We start from the raw sequence: 20712 nt of genomic DNA, 5'->3' as shown, positions 1-20712 counted from the left end.
CACTGTTCATTGCACAACCAAGTTGCGAACAAATTTATTTAGTGCAAATTTATAATGACACATAAAAAAAAAAAAACTATTAACATGGTACCAATATAAATAGATAACAATAATACATAAAAACGTAAAATAAAATAAAAACAATACAATTAATGGTTACTTTACAAGTGCACTGAAGTACACTCAGTCTACTCACTTTGTGTGTTGATATTTTCCTGCTGGTTCAGAAAAGGACAAACCCCTTATTTGAGTTATTTTAACTCAACATTTTGGGTTAGTCGGACTGTGTTGTATGATCAGTGCCAGAGCTTGGTCCGCATTGCCGGCAGTAAGTCGGACTTGTTTCCAGTGAGGGTTGGACTCCGCCAAGGCTGTCCTTTGTCACCCATTCTGTTCATAACTTTTATGGACAGAATCTCTAGGCGCAGTCAAGGCGTTGAGGGGTTCCGGTTTGGTAACCGCGGGATTAGGTCTCTGCTTTTTGCAGATGATGTGGTCCTGATGGCTTCATCTGACCGGGATCTTCAGCTCTCACTGGATCGGTTCGCAGCCGAGTGTGAAGCGACCGGAATGAGAATCAGCACCTCCAAGTCCGAGTCCATGGTTCTCGCCCGGAAAAGGGTGGAATGCCATCTCCGGGTTGGGGAGGAGACCCTGCCCCAAGTGGAGGAGTTCAAGTACCTAGGAGTCTTGTTCACGAGTGGGGGAAAAGTGGATCGTGAGATCGACAGGCGGATCGGTGCGGCGTCTTCAGTAATGCGGACGTTGTACCGATCTGTTGTGGTGAAGAAGGAGCTGAGCCAGAAGGCAAAGCTCTCAATTTACCGGTCGATCTACGTTCCCATCCTCACCTATGGTCATGAGCTTTGGGTCATGACCGAAAGGATAAGATCACGGGTACAAGCGGCCCAAATGAGTTTCCTCCTCCGTGTGGCGGGTCTCTCCCTTAGAGATAGGGTGAGAAGCTCTGCCATCCGGGAGGAACTCAAAGTAAAGCCGCTGCTCCTCCACATCGAGAGGAGCCAGATGAGGTGGTTCGGGCATCTGGTCAGGATGCCACCCGAACGCCTCCCTAGGGAGGTGTTTAGGGCACGTCCAACCGGTAGGAGGCCACGGGGAAGACCCAGGACACGTTGGGAAGACTATGTCTCCCGGCTGGCCTGGGAACGCCTCGGGATCCCCCGGGAAGAGCTAGACGAAGTGGCTGGGGAGAGGGAAGTATGGGTGTCCCTGCTTAGGCTGTTGCCCCCGCGACCCCACCTCGGATAAGCGGAAGATGATGGATGGATGGATATTATTCCGGGCTGGGATTCGATTACAAGCGGAAAAAGATGGATGGATGGATGGATGGATGGATTTTGGGTTAATTTTTTCCACCCAACTTTTACGTTGAATCATTAAAAACCAGAAAGTTGAGTTATGATAACTTAATGTTGGGTTATTCACAACCAAACTATCGGGTTCAATTATTTAACCCAAAAGTTGAGTAATGGTAACTCAGTGTTGGTTAATTCATAACCCAACTACTGGGTTGAATTTATTGAACACAAAAGCTGAGTTATGCTCGGGACAATGTTGGGTCATCCCTAACCCTGTGACGACGGGGTGGCATTTTACTGCACGGATCGTTCTCCCAAGATGCAGCAGGCATTCCGGAGGTATGGTTCATTTATTGTCCAATAATCATATACATATACATATTCGGGCTGTGGATCTTTGGGTGTCCCACGATTCGATTCAATATCGATTCTTGGGGTCACGATTTTTTTCGATTCGATTCTCGATTCAAAAACAATATTTTTCCGATTCAAAACGATTCTGTATTCATTCAATACATAGGATTTCAGCGGGATCTACCCCAGTCTGCTGACATGCTAGCAGAGTAGCATGTCAAACTTTTATAATTGTAAAGGACAATGTTTTATCAACTGATTGCAATAATGTAAATTTGTTTTAACTTTTAAAGGGGAACATTATCACCAAACCTATGCAACCGTCAATATATACCTTGATGTTGCAGAAAAAAGACCATGTATTTTTTTAACCGATTTCCGAACTCTAAATGGGTGAATTTTGGCAAATTAAACGGCTTTCTGTTTATCGTTCTTTTAGCGATGACGTCAGAATGTGACGTCACCGAGGTAACACACCTGCCATATTCATTTTCACATTACAAACACCGGGTCTCAGCTCTGTTATTTTCCGTTTTTTGGACTATTTTTCGGAACCTTGGAGACATCATGCCTGGTGGGTGTGTTGTCGGAGGGTGTAACAACACTAACAGGGAGGGATTCAAGTTGCACCACTGGCAAGAAATCTGCCGCCAGACCCCCAGTGTCTTCACATTTGACCGGCGATGCTAAGACAGACATGGCACAGAGATGTATGGATAACCTGCAGATGCATTTGCAACGATAAAGTCAAGGAAATCATAAAGGTATGTTTTGTTGATGTTGTTGACTTATGTGCTAATCAGACATATTTGGTCACGGCATGACTGCCAGCTAATCGATGCTAACATGCTCAGTAATCGATGCTAACATGCTATTTACGCCAGCTGTATGTACATTTGAAACTAGATACCCACATTTAATGCGAAACAAACACTTACCAATCGACGGATTTTAGTTGCTCCAGTTTCACAAGATGCGAAAGTCCTGATCGTTTGGTCCGCACATTTTACCGGCGATGCTAATAAGGCAGCCATGCTATGGGCCACTTCATTAGGTACACCCATGCTATGGCCGAGTAGCGTCAATAGCTATTCGCTCAATACCTTCAATTTCTTCTTCAATTTTGTTTTCGCTACCTGCCTCCATACTCCGACCATCCGTTTCAATACGTGCGTAATCTGTTGAATCGCTTAAACCGCTGACATCTGAGTCTGAATCCGAGCTAATGTTGCTATATCTTGCTGTGGTAACCGCCATGTTGTTTGTATTGGCAGCACTGTATGACGTCACAGGGAAATGGATAGTGGTTTCGAAGATAGCGAAAATAAGGCACTTAAAAGCTTTATTTAGGGATATTCCAGGACCGGTAAAATTTTTAAAAAAAACTTCAAAAATACAACAAGCCACTGGGAACTGATTTTTATTGTTTTTAACCCTTTTGAAATTGTGATAATTTCCCCTTTAAACAAACCAAAAATATGACTTATTTTATCTTTGTGAAAACATTGGACACAGTGTGTTGTCAAGCTTCTGAGATGCGATGCAAGTGTAAGCCACTGTGACACTATTGTTCTTTTTTATTATTTTTATAAATGTCTAATAATAATGTCAGTGAGGGATTTTTAATCACTGCTATGCTGAAATTATAACTAATATTGATACTGTTGTTGATAATATTCATTTTTGTTTCATTACTTTTGGTTTGTTATGTGTCGTGTTTGTGTCTTCTCTCAATTGCTCTGTTTATTGCAGTTCTGAGTGTTGCTGGGTCAGGTTTGGTTTTGGAATTGGATTGCATTGTTATGGTATTGCCGTGTAGTGGTTTGTTGGATCGATTTTTTAAAAATGAGAATCGATTCTGAATCGCACAACGTAAACGATTCGATTCGTATTCGAATCGATTTTTTCCCACACCCCTAATATATATATATATATATTTATATATATATATATATGAGATTCATGGACAATAAATCAATGTCTCATCTGCACCATGGGTAGAAAAACTTTGTGAAAGTCAAAGTATAGTATTTCCCAAAGCTGCTGTTTTGAGGCATGTTTAAAAAAATTATGCACTTTGTGACTTCAATAATAAATATGGCACTTTTTTTTTCCATAACTTGAGTTGATTTATTTTAGAAAACCTTGTTACATTGTTTAATGCATCCAGTGGGGCATCACAACAAAATTAGGCATAATAATGTGTTAATTCCACGACTTTATATATCAGTATCGGTTGATATCGGAATCGGTAATTAAGAGTTGGACAATACTTGATATCGGCAAAAAAGCCATTATCGGACATCTCTAATCATTTTGGCCGTATAATGGCAGCATGTTTACAATGTAATCATCAATCAATCAATCAATGTTTATTTATATAGCCCCAAATCACAAATGTCTCAAAGGACTGCACAAACCACTACGACTACGACATCCTCGGAAGAACCCACATAAGGGCAAGGAAAACTCACACCCAGTGGGCAGGGAGAACTCTCACCCAGTGGGACGCCAGTGACAATGATGACTATGAGAACCTTGGAGAGGACCCCCTAGGCGACCAAAAGCAATGGATGTCGAGCGGGTCTAACACGATACTGTGAAAGTTCAATCCATAGTGGCTCCAACACAGCCGCGAGAGTTCAGTTCAAAGCGGATCCAAGACATCAGCGAGAGTCCGTCCACAGGAAACTATCCCAAGCGGAGTCGGATCAGCATCGTAGAGATGTCCCCAACCGATACACAGGCGAGCGGTCCATCCTGGTCCCGACGAGCTGTCCATCCAGGGTCTCGACTCTGGAGAGCCAGTACTTCATCCATGGTCATCGGACCGGACCCCCTCCACAAGGGAGGGGGGGACAGAGGAGAAAAAGAAAAGAAGCGGCAGATCAACTGATCTAAAAAGGAGGTCTATTTACAGGCTAGAGTATACAAATGGGTTTTAAGGTGAGACTTAAATGCTTCTACTGAGGTAGCATCTCGAACTGTTACCGGGAGGGCATTCCAGAGTACTGGAGCCCGAACGGAAAACGCTCTATAGCCCGCAGACTTTTTTTGGGCTTTAGAAATCACTAATAAGCCGGAGTCTTTTGAAGGCAGATTTCTTGCCGGGATATATGGTACAATACAATCGGCAAGATAGGATGGAGCTAGACCATGTAGTATTTTATACGTAAGTAGTAAAACCTTAAAGTCACATCTTAAGTGCACAGGAAGCCAGTGCAGGTGAGCCAGTACAGGTATATATGTATGTATATATGTATATAAAGGTATATACAGTATAGGTATATATGTAAGTATATATGTATATAAAGGTATATACAGTATAGGTATATATGTATGTATATATGTATATAAAGGTATATACAGTATAGGTATATATGTAAGTATATATGTATATAAAGGTATATACAGTATAGGTATATATGTATGTATATATGTATATAAAGGTATATGCAGTATAGGTATATATGTAAGTATATAAAGGTATATACAGTATAGGTATACATGTATGTATATATGTATATAAAGGTATATACAGTATAGGTATATATGTAAGTATATATGTATATAAAGGTATATACAGTATAGGTATATATGTATGTATATATGTATATAAAGGTATATACAGTACAGGCGTAATGTGATCAAACTTTCTTGTTCTTGTCAAAAGTCTAGCAGCCGCATTTTGTACCAACTGTAATCTTTTAATGCTAGACATGGGGAGACACGAAAATAATACGTTACAGTAATCGAGACGAGACGTAACAAACGCATGGATAATGAACTCGGCGTCTTTAGTGGACAGAATAGAGCGAATTTTAGCGATATTACGGAGATGAAAGAAGGCCGTTTTAGTAACGCTTTTAATGTGTGCCTCAAAGGAGAGAGTTGGGTCGAAGATAATACCCAGATTTTTTACAGCATGGGTGTCAAACTCAAATTTGGCCCGCCGTGTAATTTAATTTGGCCCTTGAGGCAATATCTAATTAACATCACAGCTGGCCCGCCGGTATTACACAGCAGCGGTGCCGCTGTAACCAGGGGCGCCGCTAGGGATTTTGGGCCCCATGAAAAGAATCTTCACAGGGCCCCCAACACATAATTTCATATAATTTCATCATCATTAGGGGCCTCTCTGGGCCGCCCTCCATCATGGGCCCCTAGAATCCGTCTCCTTTACCCCTCCACACAAACAGCGTGCAGGCCCACTCGCATAATATATCAATCAATCAATGTTTACTTATATAGCCCTAAATCACTAGTGTCTCAAAGGGCTGCACAAACCACTACGACATCCTCGGTAGGCCCACATAAGGGCAAGGAAAACTCACACCCAGTGGGACGTCGGTGACAATGATGACTATGAGAACCTTGGAGAGGAGGAAAGCAATGGATGTCGAGCGGGTCTAACATGATACTGTGAAAGTTCAATCCATAATGGATCCAACACAGTCGCGAGAGTCCAGTACAAAGCGGATCCAACACAGCAGCGAGAGTCCCGTTCACAGCGGAGCCAGCAGGAAACCATCCCAAGCGGAGGCGGATCAGCAGCGCAGAGATGTCCCCCGCCGATACACAGGCAAGCAGTACATGGCCACCGGATCGGACCGGACCCCCTCCACAGGGGAGAGTGGGACATAGAAGAAAAAGAAAAGAAACTGGTCTAAAAAGGGAGTCTATTTAAAGGCTAGAGTATACAAATGAGTTTTAAGGTGAGACTTAAATGCTTCTACTGAGGTGGCATCTCGAACTGTTACCGGGAGGGCATTCCAGAGTACTGGAGCCTGAACGGAAAACGCTCTATAGCCCGCAGACTTTTTTTGGGCTTTGGGAATCACTAACAAGCCAATATGCGGTTATTACACACACATAAGGGACAGCGTGGCGCAGTGGGAGAGTGGCCGTGCGTAACCCGAGGGTCACTGGTTCAAATCCCACCTAGAACCAACCTCGTCATGTCCATTGTGTCCTGAGCAAGACACTTCACCCTTGCTCCTGATGGGTGCTGGTTAGCGCCTTGCATGGCAGCTCCCTCCATCAGTGTGTGAATGTGTGTGTGAATGGGTAAATGTGGAAGTAGTGTCAAAGCGCTTTGAGTACCTTGAAGGTAGAAAAGCGCTATACAAGTACAACCCATTTATCATTTATTATAAGTGAATGCAAGCCATACTTGGTCAACATCTATACAGGTCACACTGAGGGTGGCCGTATAAACAACTTTAACACTGTTACAAATATGCGCCACACTGTGAACTCACACCGAACAAGAGTGACTAACACATTTGGGGAGAACATCTGCACTGTAACATAACATAAACACAACAGAACAACCCCTTGCAGCACTAACTCTTTCGGGACGCTACAATATATTTTGATATTTACCTCAGAATGCTGCAAATAGAAAAGAGCCATTAAATTTGTATTTAAATTTTATTTGATATGCCATTGATATTTTTAAATTATTATTATCATTTGAAACTGGATTTTGCATGTCACTATAAAGTTATATAAGCCTTGCTTGTTCAATATTCAATGCAAAACTTGTTTGGGTCGCTATTAAAATGTTAATTTGTTCAACCTTGGCCCGCGGCTTTGTTCAGTTTTACATTTTGGCCCACTCTGTATTTGAGTTTGACACCCCTGCCTTACAGAGTCGCCTTGTTTAATTATTTGGTTTTCAAATGTTACAGTTGTATTATTAAAACTGCGATATAATTGAAATTTAACTCTGGACATTTCTCAAATTAATCTTGTGACGTCTGACGATGCTAACGTGCCACAATTAGTTTCGATACCCCTGATAAAGACGTTTTTTTGTTATATTCGACCCCTTAAATCGTTGGTTTTCCACACACAGCAGCTTTAACCAACCATGTGTGGAGGACACCGGTGTTGGGAATAACCGACATATAACTTGCCAGGTTTTAGACCCACTGTACTGAAAGCTAACACTAAATTGCAGACTGAGTGTACTTAATTTAATTTGAACAACTCAATCGGTCAGCCGTCCGGCATTTGCATTAAACTAATGTGACGAGGCTAAATTAATTGGCGGAATGTGAAGCTCTTGGAACCGGAATAATCAATAAATGAACTGCAGCATTTTACCAAGCGTGATGTTCAAAGTGTGGAGAAAGAAGTAAAGAATTATAGTTTGGAAATGACAGCTGTCACTTATAGATAATTCCTTTTTTTTTTTTTTTTTTTTAAGGTAATTTGCCAAACACTTACTGACACATCGTGTGGTCTTGGAAAACATGTGCCTGTGTTAGAGAAGAGTCAAGGACCGTGCTGAGATCCTCTAAAGCCGGGGTGTCAAACTCAAATACAGAGTGGGCCAAAATTTAAAACCGAACAAGGTTGAACAAATTAACCTTTTATTAGGGACCCAAACAAGTTTTGCATTGAATATTGAACAAGCAAGGCTTATATAACTTTATAGTGACATGCAAAATTGAGTTTCAAATAATAATAACAATAATTAAAAAATATTAATGGCATATAAAATTAAATTTAAATAAAAATTGAGTGCCTCTTTTCTATTTGCAGCCTTCTGAGGTAAATATCCAAATAAACATTTTCCACAGGCTAATAACAAATTTGAAAGTAAAATAACAATAAGGAATGAATCAAACATTCAAGCTTTGAAGTAGCAAGAGAAACTGGCCGAGAGTGGAGTCGGCTGTCTTGGTTGCTTTGTTGGGTCTGCTCCCAGCGGACAATGGCGTAAAACACCGCAGAGGCCACTACAAAGGATATGTTTCTTTTACTTTTTATTCATAGCTGTATGTAGAAGTGTCTGGTTGTATCTTCTGCTTTAATGTCCTCTGTGTTCTTTGATGTTTCCCTCTTACACACATGTAAGAGGGATGTGTACTATGGCTATGAGTTGTTTTTTTCCCTTGGCCTCAGTCTGCACCCCCTCTCCAGGGCCCAGACTAAGACCGATTTTTTATTTTATTTTATTTTAATCTTCTATTTTTTTCCTCCCCTTGTTTACCTGTATCTCACCTTTTTTGTAAGGGGCGCTGGAAGCCGGCAGACCCGTCAGCGATCCTGTTCTGTCTCCCTGTAACGTTAGTCTGATCTTGAATGGGATTGTGCTGAAAATTTTAATTTTCCTGAAGGAACTCTCCTGACGGAATAATTAAAGTACTATCTAATCCAACTTTGCACCACGGGAAACGTATCAAAACACGAATTGGTATGTCAGACTCAGCCCTGTCATGGTTTAACTCTTATCTTACTGATAGGATGCAGTGTGTCTCCCATAACAATGTGACCTCGGACTACGTTAAGGTAACGTGTGGAGTTCCCCAGGGTTCGGTCCTTGGCCCTGCACTCTTCAGCATCTACATGCTGCCGCTAGGTGACATCATTCGCAAATACGGTGTTAGCTTTCACTGTTATGCTGATGACACCCAACTCTACATGCCCCTAAAGCTGACCAACACGCCGGACTGTAGTCAGCTGGAGGCGTGTCTTAATGAAATTAAACAATGGATGTCCGCTAACTTTTTGCAACTCAATGCCAAAAAAACGGAAATGCTGATTATCGTTCCTGCTAGACACCGACCTTTATTTAATAATACAACTCTAACATTTGACAACCAAATAATAAAACAAGGCGACACGGTAAAGAATCTGGGTATTATCTTCGACCCAACTCTCTCCTTTGAGTCACACATTAAAAGCGTTACTAAAACGGCCTTCTTTCATCTCCGTAATATCGCTAAAATTCGCTCCATTTTGTCCACTAAAGACGCTGAGATCATTATCCATGCGTTTGTTACGTCTCGCCTCGATTACTGTAACGTATTATTTTCGGGTCTCCCCATGTCTAGCATTAAAAGATTACAGTTGGTACAAAATGCGGCTGCTAGACTTTTGACAAGAACAAGAAAGTTTGATCACATTACGCCTGTACTGTATATACCTTTATATACATATATACATACATATATACCTATACTGTATATACCTTTATATACATATATACATACATATATACCTATACTGTATATACCTTTATATACATATATACATACATATATACCTGTACTGGCTCACCTGCACTGGCTTCCTGTGCACTTAAGATGTGACTTTAAGGTTTTACTACTTACGTATAAAATACTACACGGTCTAGCTCCATCCTATCTTGCCGATTGTATTGTACCATATGTCCCGGCAAGAAATCTGCGTTCAAAGGACTCCAGCTTATTAGTGATTCCCAAAGCCCAAAAAAAGTCTGCGGGCTATAGAGCGTTTTCCGTTCGGGCTCCAGTACTCTGGAATGCCCTCCCGGTAACAGTTCGAGATGCCACCTCAGTAGAAGCATTTAAGTCTCACCTTAAAACTCATTTGTATACTCTAGCCTTTAAATAGACTCCCTTTTTGGACCAGTTGATCTGCCGTTTCTTTTCTTTTTCTTCTATGTCCCACTCTCCCTTGTGGAGGGGGTCCGGTCCGATCCGGTGGCCATGTACTGCTTGCCTGTGTATCGGCTGGGGACATCTCTGCGCTGCTGATCCGCCTCCGCTTGGGATGGTTTCCTGCTGGCTCCGCTGTGAACGGGACTCTCGCTGCTGTGTTGGATCCGCTTTGGACTGGACTCTCGCGACTGTGTTGGATCCATTATGGATTGAACTTTCACAGTATCATGTTAGACCCGCTCGACATCCATTGCTTTCCTCCTCTCCAAGGTTCTCATAGTCATCATTGTCACCGACGTCCCACTGGGTGTGAGTTTTCCTTGCCCTTATGTGGGCCTACCGAGGATGTCGTAGTGGTTTGTGCAGCCCTTTGAGACACTAGTGATTTAGGGCTATATAAGTAAACATTGATTGAAACATTGATTGAAACAAACTAAACCATAGTCCTCGTTACGACACTTCTGGCCTGGACTGTACTTTGAAAATATCGTTTTAAAATCTCCCTTTTTTACTGTGGATTTTACAAATAAACTAAGATGACGCAACTTTCCCTACAATTCAGACCCATTTATACCTCATGTGGTCTTAATTGTCTGGTGTTGATTTACAAAGCAAACCCAGACAAGAGGACTATTGATTTTCTTCCTCTGTTACAGGAAAAGGCAGCTTCATAAAAATGCCGTTATCCGCCACATAACATTAATAAGGCTTTTTTTTTTTTTTTTTCCCCCTGTATTTCAGGTATTGATTCCACACACTTGCCATAACAACCAGGTTTATTGCGAGGTACATTAGCACACAATCCAATGGCCTGTGAAGTCATTACACGCTCGCATATTGACAAATGAGCTGATCATGATTATGAGGAGGAAAGAAGCATTATGGAGCAGGCTAATCACATTTCAATACAGGCTGCTCCCGGTGAGATGACCTCCGTCTGTACTTCACCATGTTGTCGAGTTAATGGCCACGACTTTGAGCGGCGCCTCACATTCTCGCCAAGCCGCCTCGCCGTGCCAAAAAGCTCCGCGTATTCCCCCCCGCTTTGACCTTCCGTCCGGGCTGTCGTATTTACGCTGTGACAGCCCGCTTTTATGTCAGATGTGCGTCCGCTTGCTTGACACTTGTTTTTTTTTTTTTTCTGTGCCTAAAAATTCTAGGACAAGTGCACTCATCCTGAAGATGTGAGGCTGTGCGCGGTGATTGTCAAGACCAACGGGAGCTTCCCTGCCAAAAAGAAGAAAGTGGTGCGTTTTCTGTCTGTTCTTGAGCTTTTACTTCAGGAAAGATTAATTTGATTGATTGAAGCTTTTATTAGTAGATTGTACAATACAGTACAAATTCCGTACAATTGACCACTAGATGGTAACACCCCAATAAGTTTTTCAACTTGTTAAAGTTGAAAGCCACGTTAACAGGTTCACAATTAATTATTCAATTTAATTAACCCTTGTGCAACGTTCATATTGTTGTTACTCAGCCTGCGTTTGGACCCGTTGCATTTAGTGGCTTTTAATGCCTCACAATCAAACAACTTTTATGTTTAAGTACTGAACAGATGTTTACCTTATCCCAATAAACATCTGTTCGGTATTTCAACATAAAAGTGTTTGATTGTGAGGCATTTAAAGCCACAAAATGCAACGGGTCCATCAGTCTGCTCTCATTTTCTCGCACAATTGACCCTCTGATGTTCTGTGTACCTACACTATGTCCTCCTTCTGTCTAGGCCTGCTGTGTGTGTGTGTGTGTGTGTGTGTGTGTGTGTGTGTGTGTGTGTGTGTGTGTGTGTGTGTGTGTGTGTGTGTGTGTGTGTGTGTGTGTGTGTGTGTGTGTGTGTGTGTGTGTGTGTGTTACACAGAACAGAAATTTCCGCAATACTATTAGCCAGTGGACCCGGACATCTTATATGTAATAGAAATGTGTGTGTGTGTGTGTGTGTGTGTTACACAGAACAGAAATTTCCGCAATACTATTAGCCAGTGGACCCGGACATCCTATATGTAATAGAAATGTGTTATGGGACATTCATCTGCCGCTGTTGCCATTTCTAATATAAAGTAGTGTAAAGTTCTTACTTATATCCGTCAATAAAGTTGCCATGAAAGCGCTAAAACATACCGGTGGAGTGAGTTTAGATTATTCACGCGGGTAACTTTAGTTATTAGGGAGTTCCGGTCGGACGGTTTTTCACGGGACACATTTCCGTTTGTGTTAAAATACTAAACACATGTTTACCTTATCCCAATAAACATCTGTTTGGTATTTCAACATAAAAGTGTTTGATTGTGAAGGATTAAAAGCCACAAAATGCAACGGGTCCATCAATCAGTCTGCTCTCATTTTCTCGAACAATTGACCCTCTGATGTTCTGTGTACCTACACTATGTCCTCCTCCTGTCTAGGCCTGCTGTGTGTGTGTGTGTGTGTGTGTGTGTGTGTGTGTGTGTGTGTGTGTGTGTGTGTGTGTGTGTGTGTGTGTGTGTGTGTGTGTGTGTGTGTGTGTGTGTGTGTTACACAGAACAGAAATTTCCGCAATTCTATTAGCCAGTGGACCCAGACATCTTATATGTAATAGAAATGTGTGTGTGTGTATGTGTGTGTTTGTGTGTGTGTGTGAGTGTGTGTGTTAAAATACTAAACAGATGTTTACCTTATCCACAAAATGCAACGGGTCCATCAGTCTGCTCTCATTTTCTCGAACAATTGACCCACTGATGTTCTGTGTACCTACACTATGTCCTCCTCCTGTCTAGGCCTGCTTTGTGAGGGTGTGTGTGTGTGTGTGTCACAAAACATCAATTTCCACACTTCTATTAGCCCCGGGTCCAGTGGACCAGGACATCCTATATGTAAAAGAAATGTGTTATGGGACATTCTTTCGCCGCTGTTGCCATTTCTAATATAAAGTAGTGTAAAATTCTTACTTATATCTGTCAATAAAGTCGCCATGAAAGCGCTAAAACATACCGGTGGAGTGAGTTTACATTATTCACCCAAGGAACTTTAGTTATTAGGGAGTTCCGTTCGGCTGGTTTTTCACAGGACACATTTCCGTTTGTGTTAAAATACTGAACATATATTTACCTTATCCCAATAAACATCTGTTCAGTATTTTAACATAAAAGTGTTTGATTGTGAGGCATTAAAAGCCACAAAATGCAACGGGTCCATCAGACCCACAAACGCTGGCTGAGTAACAACAATATGAACGTTGCACGGAAAAATTTCTCTGCCAGTTTCTGCATCCCAGCAGGGATTCTTGTTTTGTGTTTCTGCACAATGCGGTTCCCGCACATGGTTGCAACATTGTTTGTCAACAATCCCTGCTCTCATTTTCTCGCACATTTGACCCCTCTGATGTTCTGTGTACCTACACTCTGTCCTCCTCCTGTCTAGGCCTGCTGTGTGTGTGTGTGTGCGTGTGTGTGCGTGTGTGTGCGTGTGTGTGTGTGTGTGTGTGTGTGTGTGTGTGTGTGTGTGTGTGTGTGTGTGTGTGTGTGTGTGTGTGTGTGTGTGTGTGTGTGTGTTACACAAAACATCGATTTCCACACTTCTATTAGCCCCGAGTCCAGTGGACCCGGCCATATTATATGTAATAGAAATGTGTGGGGGTGGGGGGGGGGGGGGGGGGGGGGTGGAGGATGCTGTGTGGTCATTAAATATATGTTCTGATATATGTTCTTCACAGAAAATGAGCCAAATGCAGTGCTTCTCAGTTTGAAAAATTAATCAATTGTATCATTTTTCTTTTAAGAAAAAATGAAAACGGGTCCCACACACCCGAACACTACACAAGGGTTGAATAATACAAATAATTGATTTTGTACGGTTTCCTTGAGTGCCCAGAAAGGTTCCTTAGAAATAAAATGTATTATTATTATTATTATTATTATTATTATTATTATTATTATTATTATTATTATTATTATTATTAAATAAATCAGTTTTCATCAAACAAAAATATTTTGTTAAATTTGGAAAAACATGACTTGGAACAGTATTTTGCGACTTTCAAGGTTCATATTTGGCCAAAATCTACAGTACAGGCCAAAATTGCAATGATGTTGTTGTGGTCTTGTAACTTTTGACTTTGAAGCATCCTGTGCCTCTATTGAGGCTTATAACTTCCAGCCTTTTTCCGCAATAGGACTTTGAGGGCCCTTGGTAAGACTATGGAAAACTTTGAGTTCGCGAGATGAACATGTTACAATTAAAAAAGGACAAACATCCCAAATGAAAATGGAGTTTGTGGGATAAGTGTGAGAGGAAGGATTCAAGTGTGTGGTAGAACTAATGACTGTTACTCCACATATTTTCTCTTCCCGACTTTTCTCAGCTATTCATCAAAGACGTGACCAACGAAGGGGAGGACATGGAGTTAGACGACCTCAACAACAGCGGCAGCAGCCAGAAGCAGAAGCCGCGGTGCACCCTGGGAGAAACGCCGGCCACCAGCCACCAACTGCTGGTGCCCAACAAGGAGGTCAACACCAGCCCCAACTCCTCGCCCCCGACGGCCGCCGAAGAGAGCCTGAGACCCGAAAAGAACGGCGACCCCGGCAAGGAGCCTCCGGCGGATCAGACGCAGATGGTGGCCAGAGTCTTCCAGACCCAGACGCTCCCCAACGGCAAGACTCAGACGTCTCTGAAAACCATGAGCAAGAGGAAGATCTCCCAGCAGAAGGAGAAGAAGGCCACACAGATGTTGGCCATCGTTCTTGGTAAGACCATTTTATTTTTATTTTTTTGGTAAACCAAATAAGTATAGGTTTAGTTTTGATGAACGAATTAGATTAATGACTTTGAACTTTATACGAAACCCAAAACTAGTGAAGTTAGCATGTTGTGTAATTCGTAAATAAAAATATATTCAATTGAAAAGACTGCAAAGACAAGATATTTAATGTTCCAACTGAGAAACGTATTTATTTATTTATTTTTTGCAAATAATTATTAACTTAGAATTTAATGGCAGCAACATCTTGCAAAAAAGTTGCATTTTTACCACTGTTTTACATGGCCTTTCCTTTTAACAACACTCAGTAAACGTTTGGGAACTGACAAAACCCATTTTGGAATTCTCCTCCATTCTTGCTTTTTGTTCAGCTTAAGTTAAGGGGCGGCGCGGCTCGGTTGGTAGAGCGGCCGTGCCAGCAACTCAGAAGTGACGTTACTCAAATAGTGAAAGGTAAGTGTTGTTGTTTTTTAGTAACCAGCAAGCACAATACAGTTAGTAGAACAACTGTGTTTTTATTAGGGGGGCGGTTTACCTGGGTTGGTAGAGCGGCCGTGCCAGCAACTTGAGGGTTGCAGGTTCGATTCCCGCTTCCGCCATCCTAGTCACTGCCGTTGTGTCCTTGGGCAAGACGCTTTACCCACCTGCTCCCAGTGCCACCCACACTGGTTTAAATGTAACTTAGATATTGGGTTTCACCTCTTTGGTCGACGTCCACAGTTTCCAAAAAAGAATTTGAAATGTGGACTCGTCAGACCACAGAACACTTTTCCGCTTTGCAACAGTCCATCTTAGATGAGCTCAGGCCCAGCCAAGCCGGCTGGGCCTGTCTGGGTGTTGTTGATAAATGGCTTTGCATAGTAGAGTTTTAACCCGCACTTACAGATGTAGCGACCGATTGTGTTTACTGACAGTGGTTTTCTGAAGTGTTCCTGAGCCCGTGTGGTGGTATCCTTTACACCGGCATAGCTCGGTTGGTAGAGTGGCCGTGCTAGCAACTTGAGGGTTGCAGGTTCGATTCCCGCTTCCGCCATCCTAATCACTGCCGTTGTGTCCTTGGGCAAGACACTTTACCCACCTGCTACCAGTGCCACCCACACTGGTTTAAATGTAACTTAGATATTGGGTTTCACTATGTAAAGCGCTTTGAGTCACTAGAGAAAAGCGCTATATAAATATAATTCACTTCACTTAAGTTGTTCAACAGTCCGCGGTCTCCGTTGTGGTATTTTAGTCTTCATAATGCGCCACACATTTTCAATGCGAGACATGTCTGGACTACTAGCACCCGCGCCCTTATTTCCTAAGAAGCCACACTGTTGTAACACGTGTCTTGGCATTGTCTTGCTGAAATAAGCAGGGGCGTCCATGATAACGTTGCTTGGATGGCAACAAATGTTGCTCCAAAACCTGTATGTACCTTTCAGCATTGATGGTGCCTTCACAGATGTGTAAGTTACCCATGCCTTGGGCACTAATACACCCCCATACCATCACGGATGTTGGCTTTTTGAACTTTTTGCCTATAACAATCCGGATGGTTCTTTTCCTCTTTGGTCGACGTCCACAGTTTCCAAAAAATAATTTGAAATGTGGACTCGTCCGACCACAGAACACTTTTCCGCTTTGCAACAGTCCATCTTAGATGAGCTCGGTCCCAGCCAAGCCGGTGGTGTTTCTGGGTGTTGTTGATAAATGGGTTTGCATAGTAGAGTTTTAACCTACACTTACAGATGAAGCGACCGATTGTGTTTACTGACAGTGGTTTTCTGCAGTGTTCCTGAGCCCGTGCGGTGGTATCCTTTACACCGTCATAGCTCGGTTGGTAGAGTGGCCGTGCCAGCAACTTGAGGGTTGCAGGTTCGATTCCCGCTTCCGCCATCCTAATCACTGCCGTTGTGCCTTGGGCAAGACGCTTTACCCACCTGCTCCCAGTGCCACCCACACTGCTTTAAATGTAACTTAGATATTGGGTTTCACTATGTAAAGCGCTTTGAGTCACTAGAGAAAAGCGCTATATAAATATAATTCACTTCACTTAAGTTGTTCAACAGTCCGCGGTCTCCGTTGTGGTATTTTAGTCTTCATAATGCGCCACACATTTTCAATGCGAGACATGTCTGGACTACTAGCACCCGCGCCCTTATTTCCTAAGAAGCCACACTGTTGTAACACGTGTCTTGGCATTGTCTTGCTGAAATAAGCAGGGGCGTCCATGATAACGTTGCTTGGATGGCAACAAATGTTGCTCCAAAACCTGTATGTACCTTTCAGCATTGATGGTGCCTTCACAGATGTGTAAGTTACCCATGCCTTGGGCACTAATACACCCCCATACCATCACAGATACTGGCTTTTTGAACTTTGCGCCTATAACAATCCGGATGGTTCTTTTCCTCTTTGGTCGACGTCCACAGTTTCCAAAAATAATTTGAAATGTGGACTCGTCAGACCACAGAACACTTTTCCGCTTTGCAACAGTCCATCTTAGATGAGCTCGGGCCCAGCCAAGCCGGCTGGGCCTGTGTGGGTGTTGTTGATAAATGGCTTTGCATAGTAGAGTTTTAACCCGCACTTACAGATGTAGCGACCGATTGTGTTTACTGACAGTGGTGTTCCTGAGCCCGTGTGGTGGTATCCTTTACACCGTCATAGCTCGGTTGGTAGAGTGGCCGTGCCAGCAACTTGAGGGTTGCAGGTTCGATTCCCGCTTCCGCCATCCTAGTCACTGCCGTTGTGTCCTTGGGCAAGACGCTTTACCCACCTGCTCCCATTGCCACCCACACTGGTTTAAATGTAACTTAGATATTGGGTTTCACTATGTAAAGCGCTTTGAGTCACTAGAGAAAAGCGCTATATAAATATAATTCACTTCACTTAAGTTGTTCAACAGTCCGGGGTCTCCGTTGTGGTATTTCAGGCTTCATAATGCGCCACACATTTTCAATGCGAGACATGTCTGGTCTACTAGTACCCGCGCTCTTTTTTCCTATGAAGCCACGCTGTTGTAACATGTGTCTTGGCATTGTCTTGCTGAAATAAGCAGGGGCGTCCATGATAACGTTGCTTGGATGTCAACAAATGTTGCTCCAAAACCTGTATGTACCTTTCAGCATTTATGGTGCCTTCACAGATGTGTAAGTTACCCATGCCTTGGGCACTAATACACCCCCATACCATCACGGATGTTGGCTTTTTGAACTTTTTGCCTATAAGAATCCGGATGGTTCTTTTCCTCTTTGGTCGACGTCCACAGTTTCCAAAAAAGAATTTTAAATGTGGACTCGTCCGACCACAGAACACTTTTCCGCTTTGCAACAGTCCATCTTAGATGAGCTCGGGCCCAGCCAAGCCGGCGGCGTTTCTGGGTGTTGTTGATAAATGGCTTTGCATAGTAGAGTTTTAACCTGCACTTAGAGATGTAGCGACCGATTGTGTTTACTGACAGTGGTTTTCTGCAGTGTTCCTGAGCCACGTGTGGTGATATCCTTTACAGTCTCAGTACTGCCTGAGGGATCGAAGGTCACGCGCATTCAATGTTGGTTTTCGGCCTGTCTTTTGTTAATATTACGGACCGTACATTGTGAAATCCCCTAAATTCCTCGCAATAGCTCATTGAGAAATGTTTTTTTTTGTTGACAACGCCTCGTCCTTGTTTGTGAATGACCGAGCTTTTCATGGAAGCTGCTTTTATACCCAATCACGGCACCCACCTGTTCCCAATTAGCCCGTTCACCCGTGGGATGTTCCAAATAAGTGTTTGATGAGCATTCCTCAACTTTCTCAGTCTTTTTTGCCACTTGTGCCAGCTTTTTTGAAACACGTTGCAGGCATAAAATGCCAAAAGAGCTTGTATTTACAGAAAATAACAAAGTTTTCCAGTTTGAATGTTAAATATATTGTCTTTGCAGTCTTTTCCATTGAATATTTGCAAATCATTGTATTTGGTTTTTATTTACTATTTACACAATGTGACAACTTCACTGGTTTTGGGCTTTGTAGAAGTCTATTGCTGGCCATAGGTGGAGATGGAGGGTGGAGAGAGCGTTTTGCACCTTTTCGATCAAAGTGCTCTCACTGTAAAAGTTTGCATAAATGTGCAAATGTTCAATAACATGTGAAAATCCAGGTTCCTCTTTTGAAAGGGGAAAAAAAAAATGTTGACAGACGGACAAAATCCTCCAACAAATTGCTGTGCGGAACCAGCACCTCCACGCCAACCCACCTGACATTCCTAAAGCTGTAATTTAACAAAAAAAAAAAAATCTTCTTTTTTTTTTCTCAGGTGTATTCATCATATGCTGGCTGCCTTTTTTCATAACGCATATCTTGAACACCCACTGCACAAAATGCAAGGTTCCCGCCGAGATGTACAACGCTTTCACATGGCTGGGCTACGTCAACAGCGCCGTCAACCCCATCATCTACACCACCTTCAACGTGGAGTTCCGAAAAGCATTTATTAAGATTTTGCACTGCTAAAAAAAAAATTAAAAAAAATTGCCGAGCGATCGCACTGAAGGATGACGACCAGCCGGGAAAATACCTCATCCTGGAAAGGAAAAACACACTTTCCTAAAAGACTGGAGAGGGGGGGGGGGGGGGGGGGGGGGAGACTTTTTTTTTTTTTCTGAAGGTTCTTTATGTGAATTGATTGAGGAGTCCTTTCGCTCTCCCAAGCTGAATGTACACCAAGAAATGTCTGTAACCATGGCTTTGTCTGGTGAAGACAAATGTACAAACCCCGTTTCCATATGAGTTGGGAAATTGCGTTAGATGTAAATATAAACGCAATACAATGATTTGCAAATCCTTTTCAACCCATATTCAATTGAATGCACTAAAAAGACAAGATATTTCATGTTCAAAATTCATAAACTCAATTTTTTTTTTTTGCAAATAATAATTAACTTAGTAACACGTGCAAAAGTAGTTGGGAAAGGGCATGTTCACCACTGTGTTACATCACCTTTTCTTTTTAACAACACTCAATAAACATTTGTGGAAATGTGGACTCGTCAGACCACTTTGCATCAGTCCATCTACGATGATCTCGGGCCCAGAGAAGCCGGCGGGGTTTCTGGATGTTGTTGATAAATGGCTTTCGCTTTGCATATTAGAGCTTTAAAGTTAATTTAAAGTACCAACGATCGTCACACACACACTAAGTGTGGTGAAATGTGTCCTATGCATTCGACACATCCCTTTGATCGCCCCCTGGGAAGTGAAGGGAGCAGTGGGCAGCAGCGGTGCCGCGCCCGGGAATCATTTATGGTGATTTAAACCCCAATTCCAACCCTTGTAACTTGCACTTACAGATGTAGCAACAAACTGTATTTAGTGACAGTGGTTTTTTTGAATTGTGCCTGAGCCCATGTGGTGATATCCTTTAGAGATTGATGTCGGTTTCTGATACAGTGAGGGATCGAAGGTCACGGTCATTCAGTGTTGGTTTACGTGGAGTGATTTCTCCAGATTCTCTGAACCTTTTGATGATATTATGGAGCGTAGATGTTGAAATCCCTAAATTTCTTGCAATTGCACTTTGAGAAATGTTGTTCTTAAACTGTTTGACTATTTGCTCACGCAGTTGTGGACAAAGGGGTGTACCTCGCCCCATCCTTTCTTGTGAAAGACTGAGCATTTTTTTGGGAAGCTGTTTTTATACCCAATCATGGCACCCACCTGTTCCCAATTAGCCTGCACACCTGTGGGATGTTCCAAATAAGTGTTTGATGAGCATTCCTCGCTTTATCGGTATTTATTGCCACCTTTCCCAACTTCTTTGTCACGTGTTGCTGGCATCAAATTCTAAAGTTAATGATTATTTGTGAGAAAAAATGATTTTTTTATCAGTTTGAACATC

General features: G+C 42.4%; 1 protein-coding gene across 2 annotated transcripts in view; it reads left to right on the top strand.

Annotated features, from left to right (window-relative positions):
- LOC133537268 (D(2)-like dopamine receptor) overlaps positions 1-19442 on the top strand; it is a 219070-nt gene extending 199628 nt beyond the window's left edge. For both annotated transcript variants that reach the window (XM_061878244.1, XM_061878245.1), the window contains exons 6-8: positions 11269-11355; positions 14448-14832; positions 19132-19442. In XM_061878244.1, coding sequence (XP_061734228.1) covers positions 11269-11355; positions 14448-14832; positions 19132-19328 — 669 coding nt within the window. In that variant the 3' untranslated portion in view covers positions 19329-19442. The remainder of the gene's footprint in view (positions 1-11268; positions 11356-14447; positions 14833-19131) is intronic.
- Positions 19443-20712: the final 1270 nt, after the last annotated feature.

This window comes from Nerophis ophidion, linkage group LG18 (genome assembly GCF_033978795.1).
Source record: "Nerophis ophidion isolate RoL-2023_Sa linkage group LG18, RoL_Noph_v1.0, whole genome shotgun sequence".
NCBI lineage: Eukaryota > Metazoa > Chordata > Actinopteri > Syngnathiformes > Syngnathidae > Nerophis > Nerophis ophidion.
Note: the sequence above shows the minus strand (reverse complement) of the source record. Positions and strands in the feature narration are given on the sequence as shown.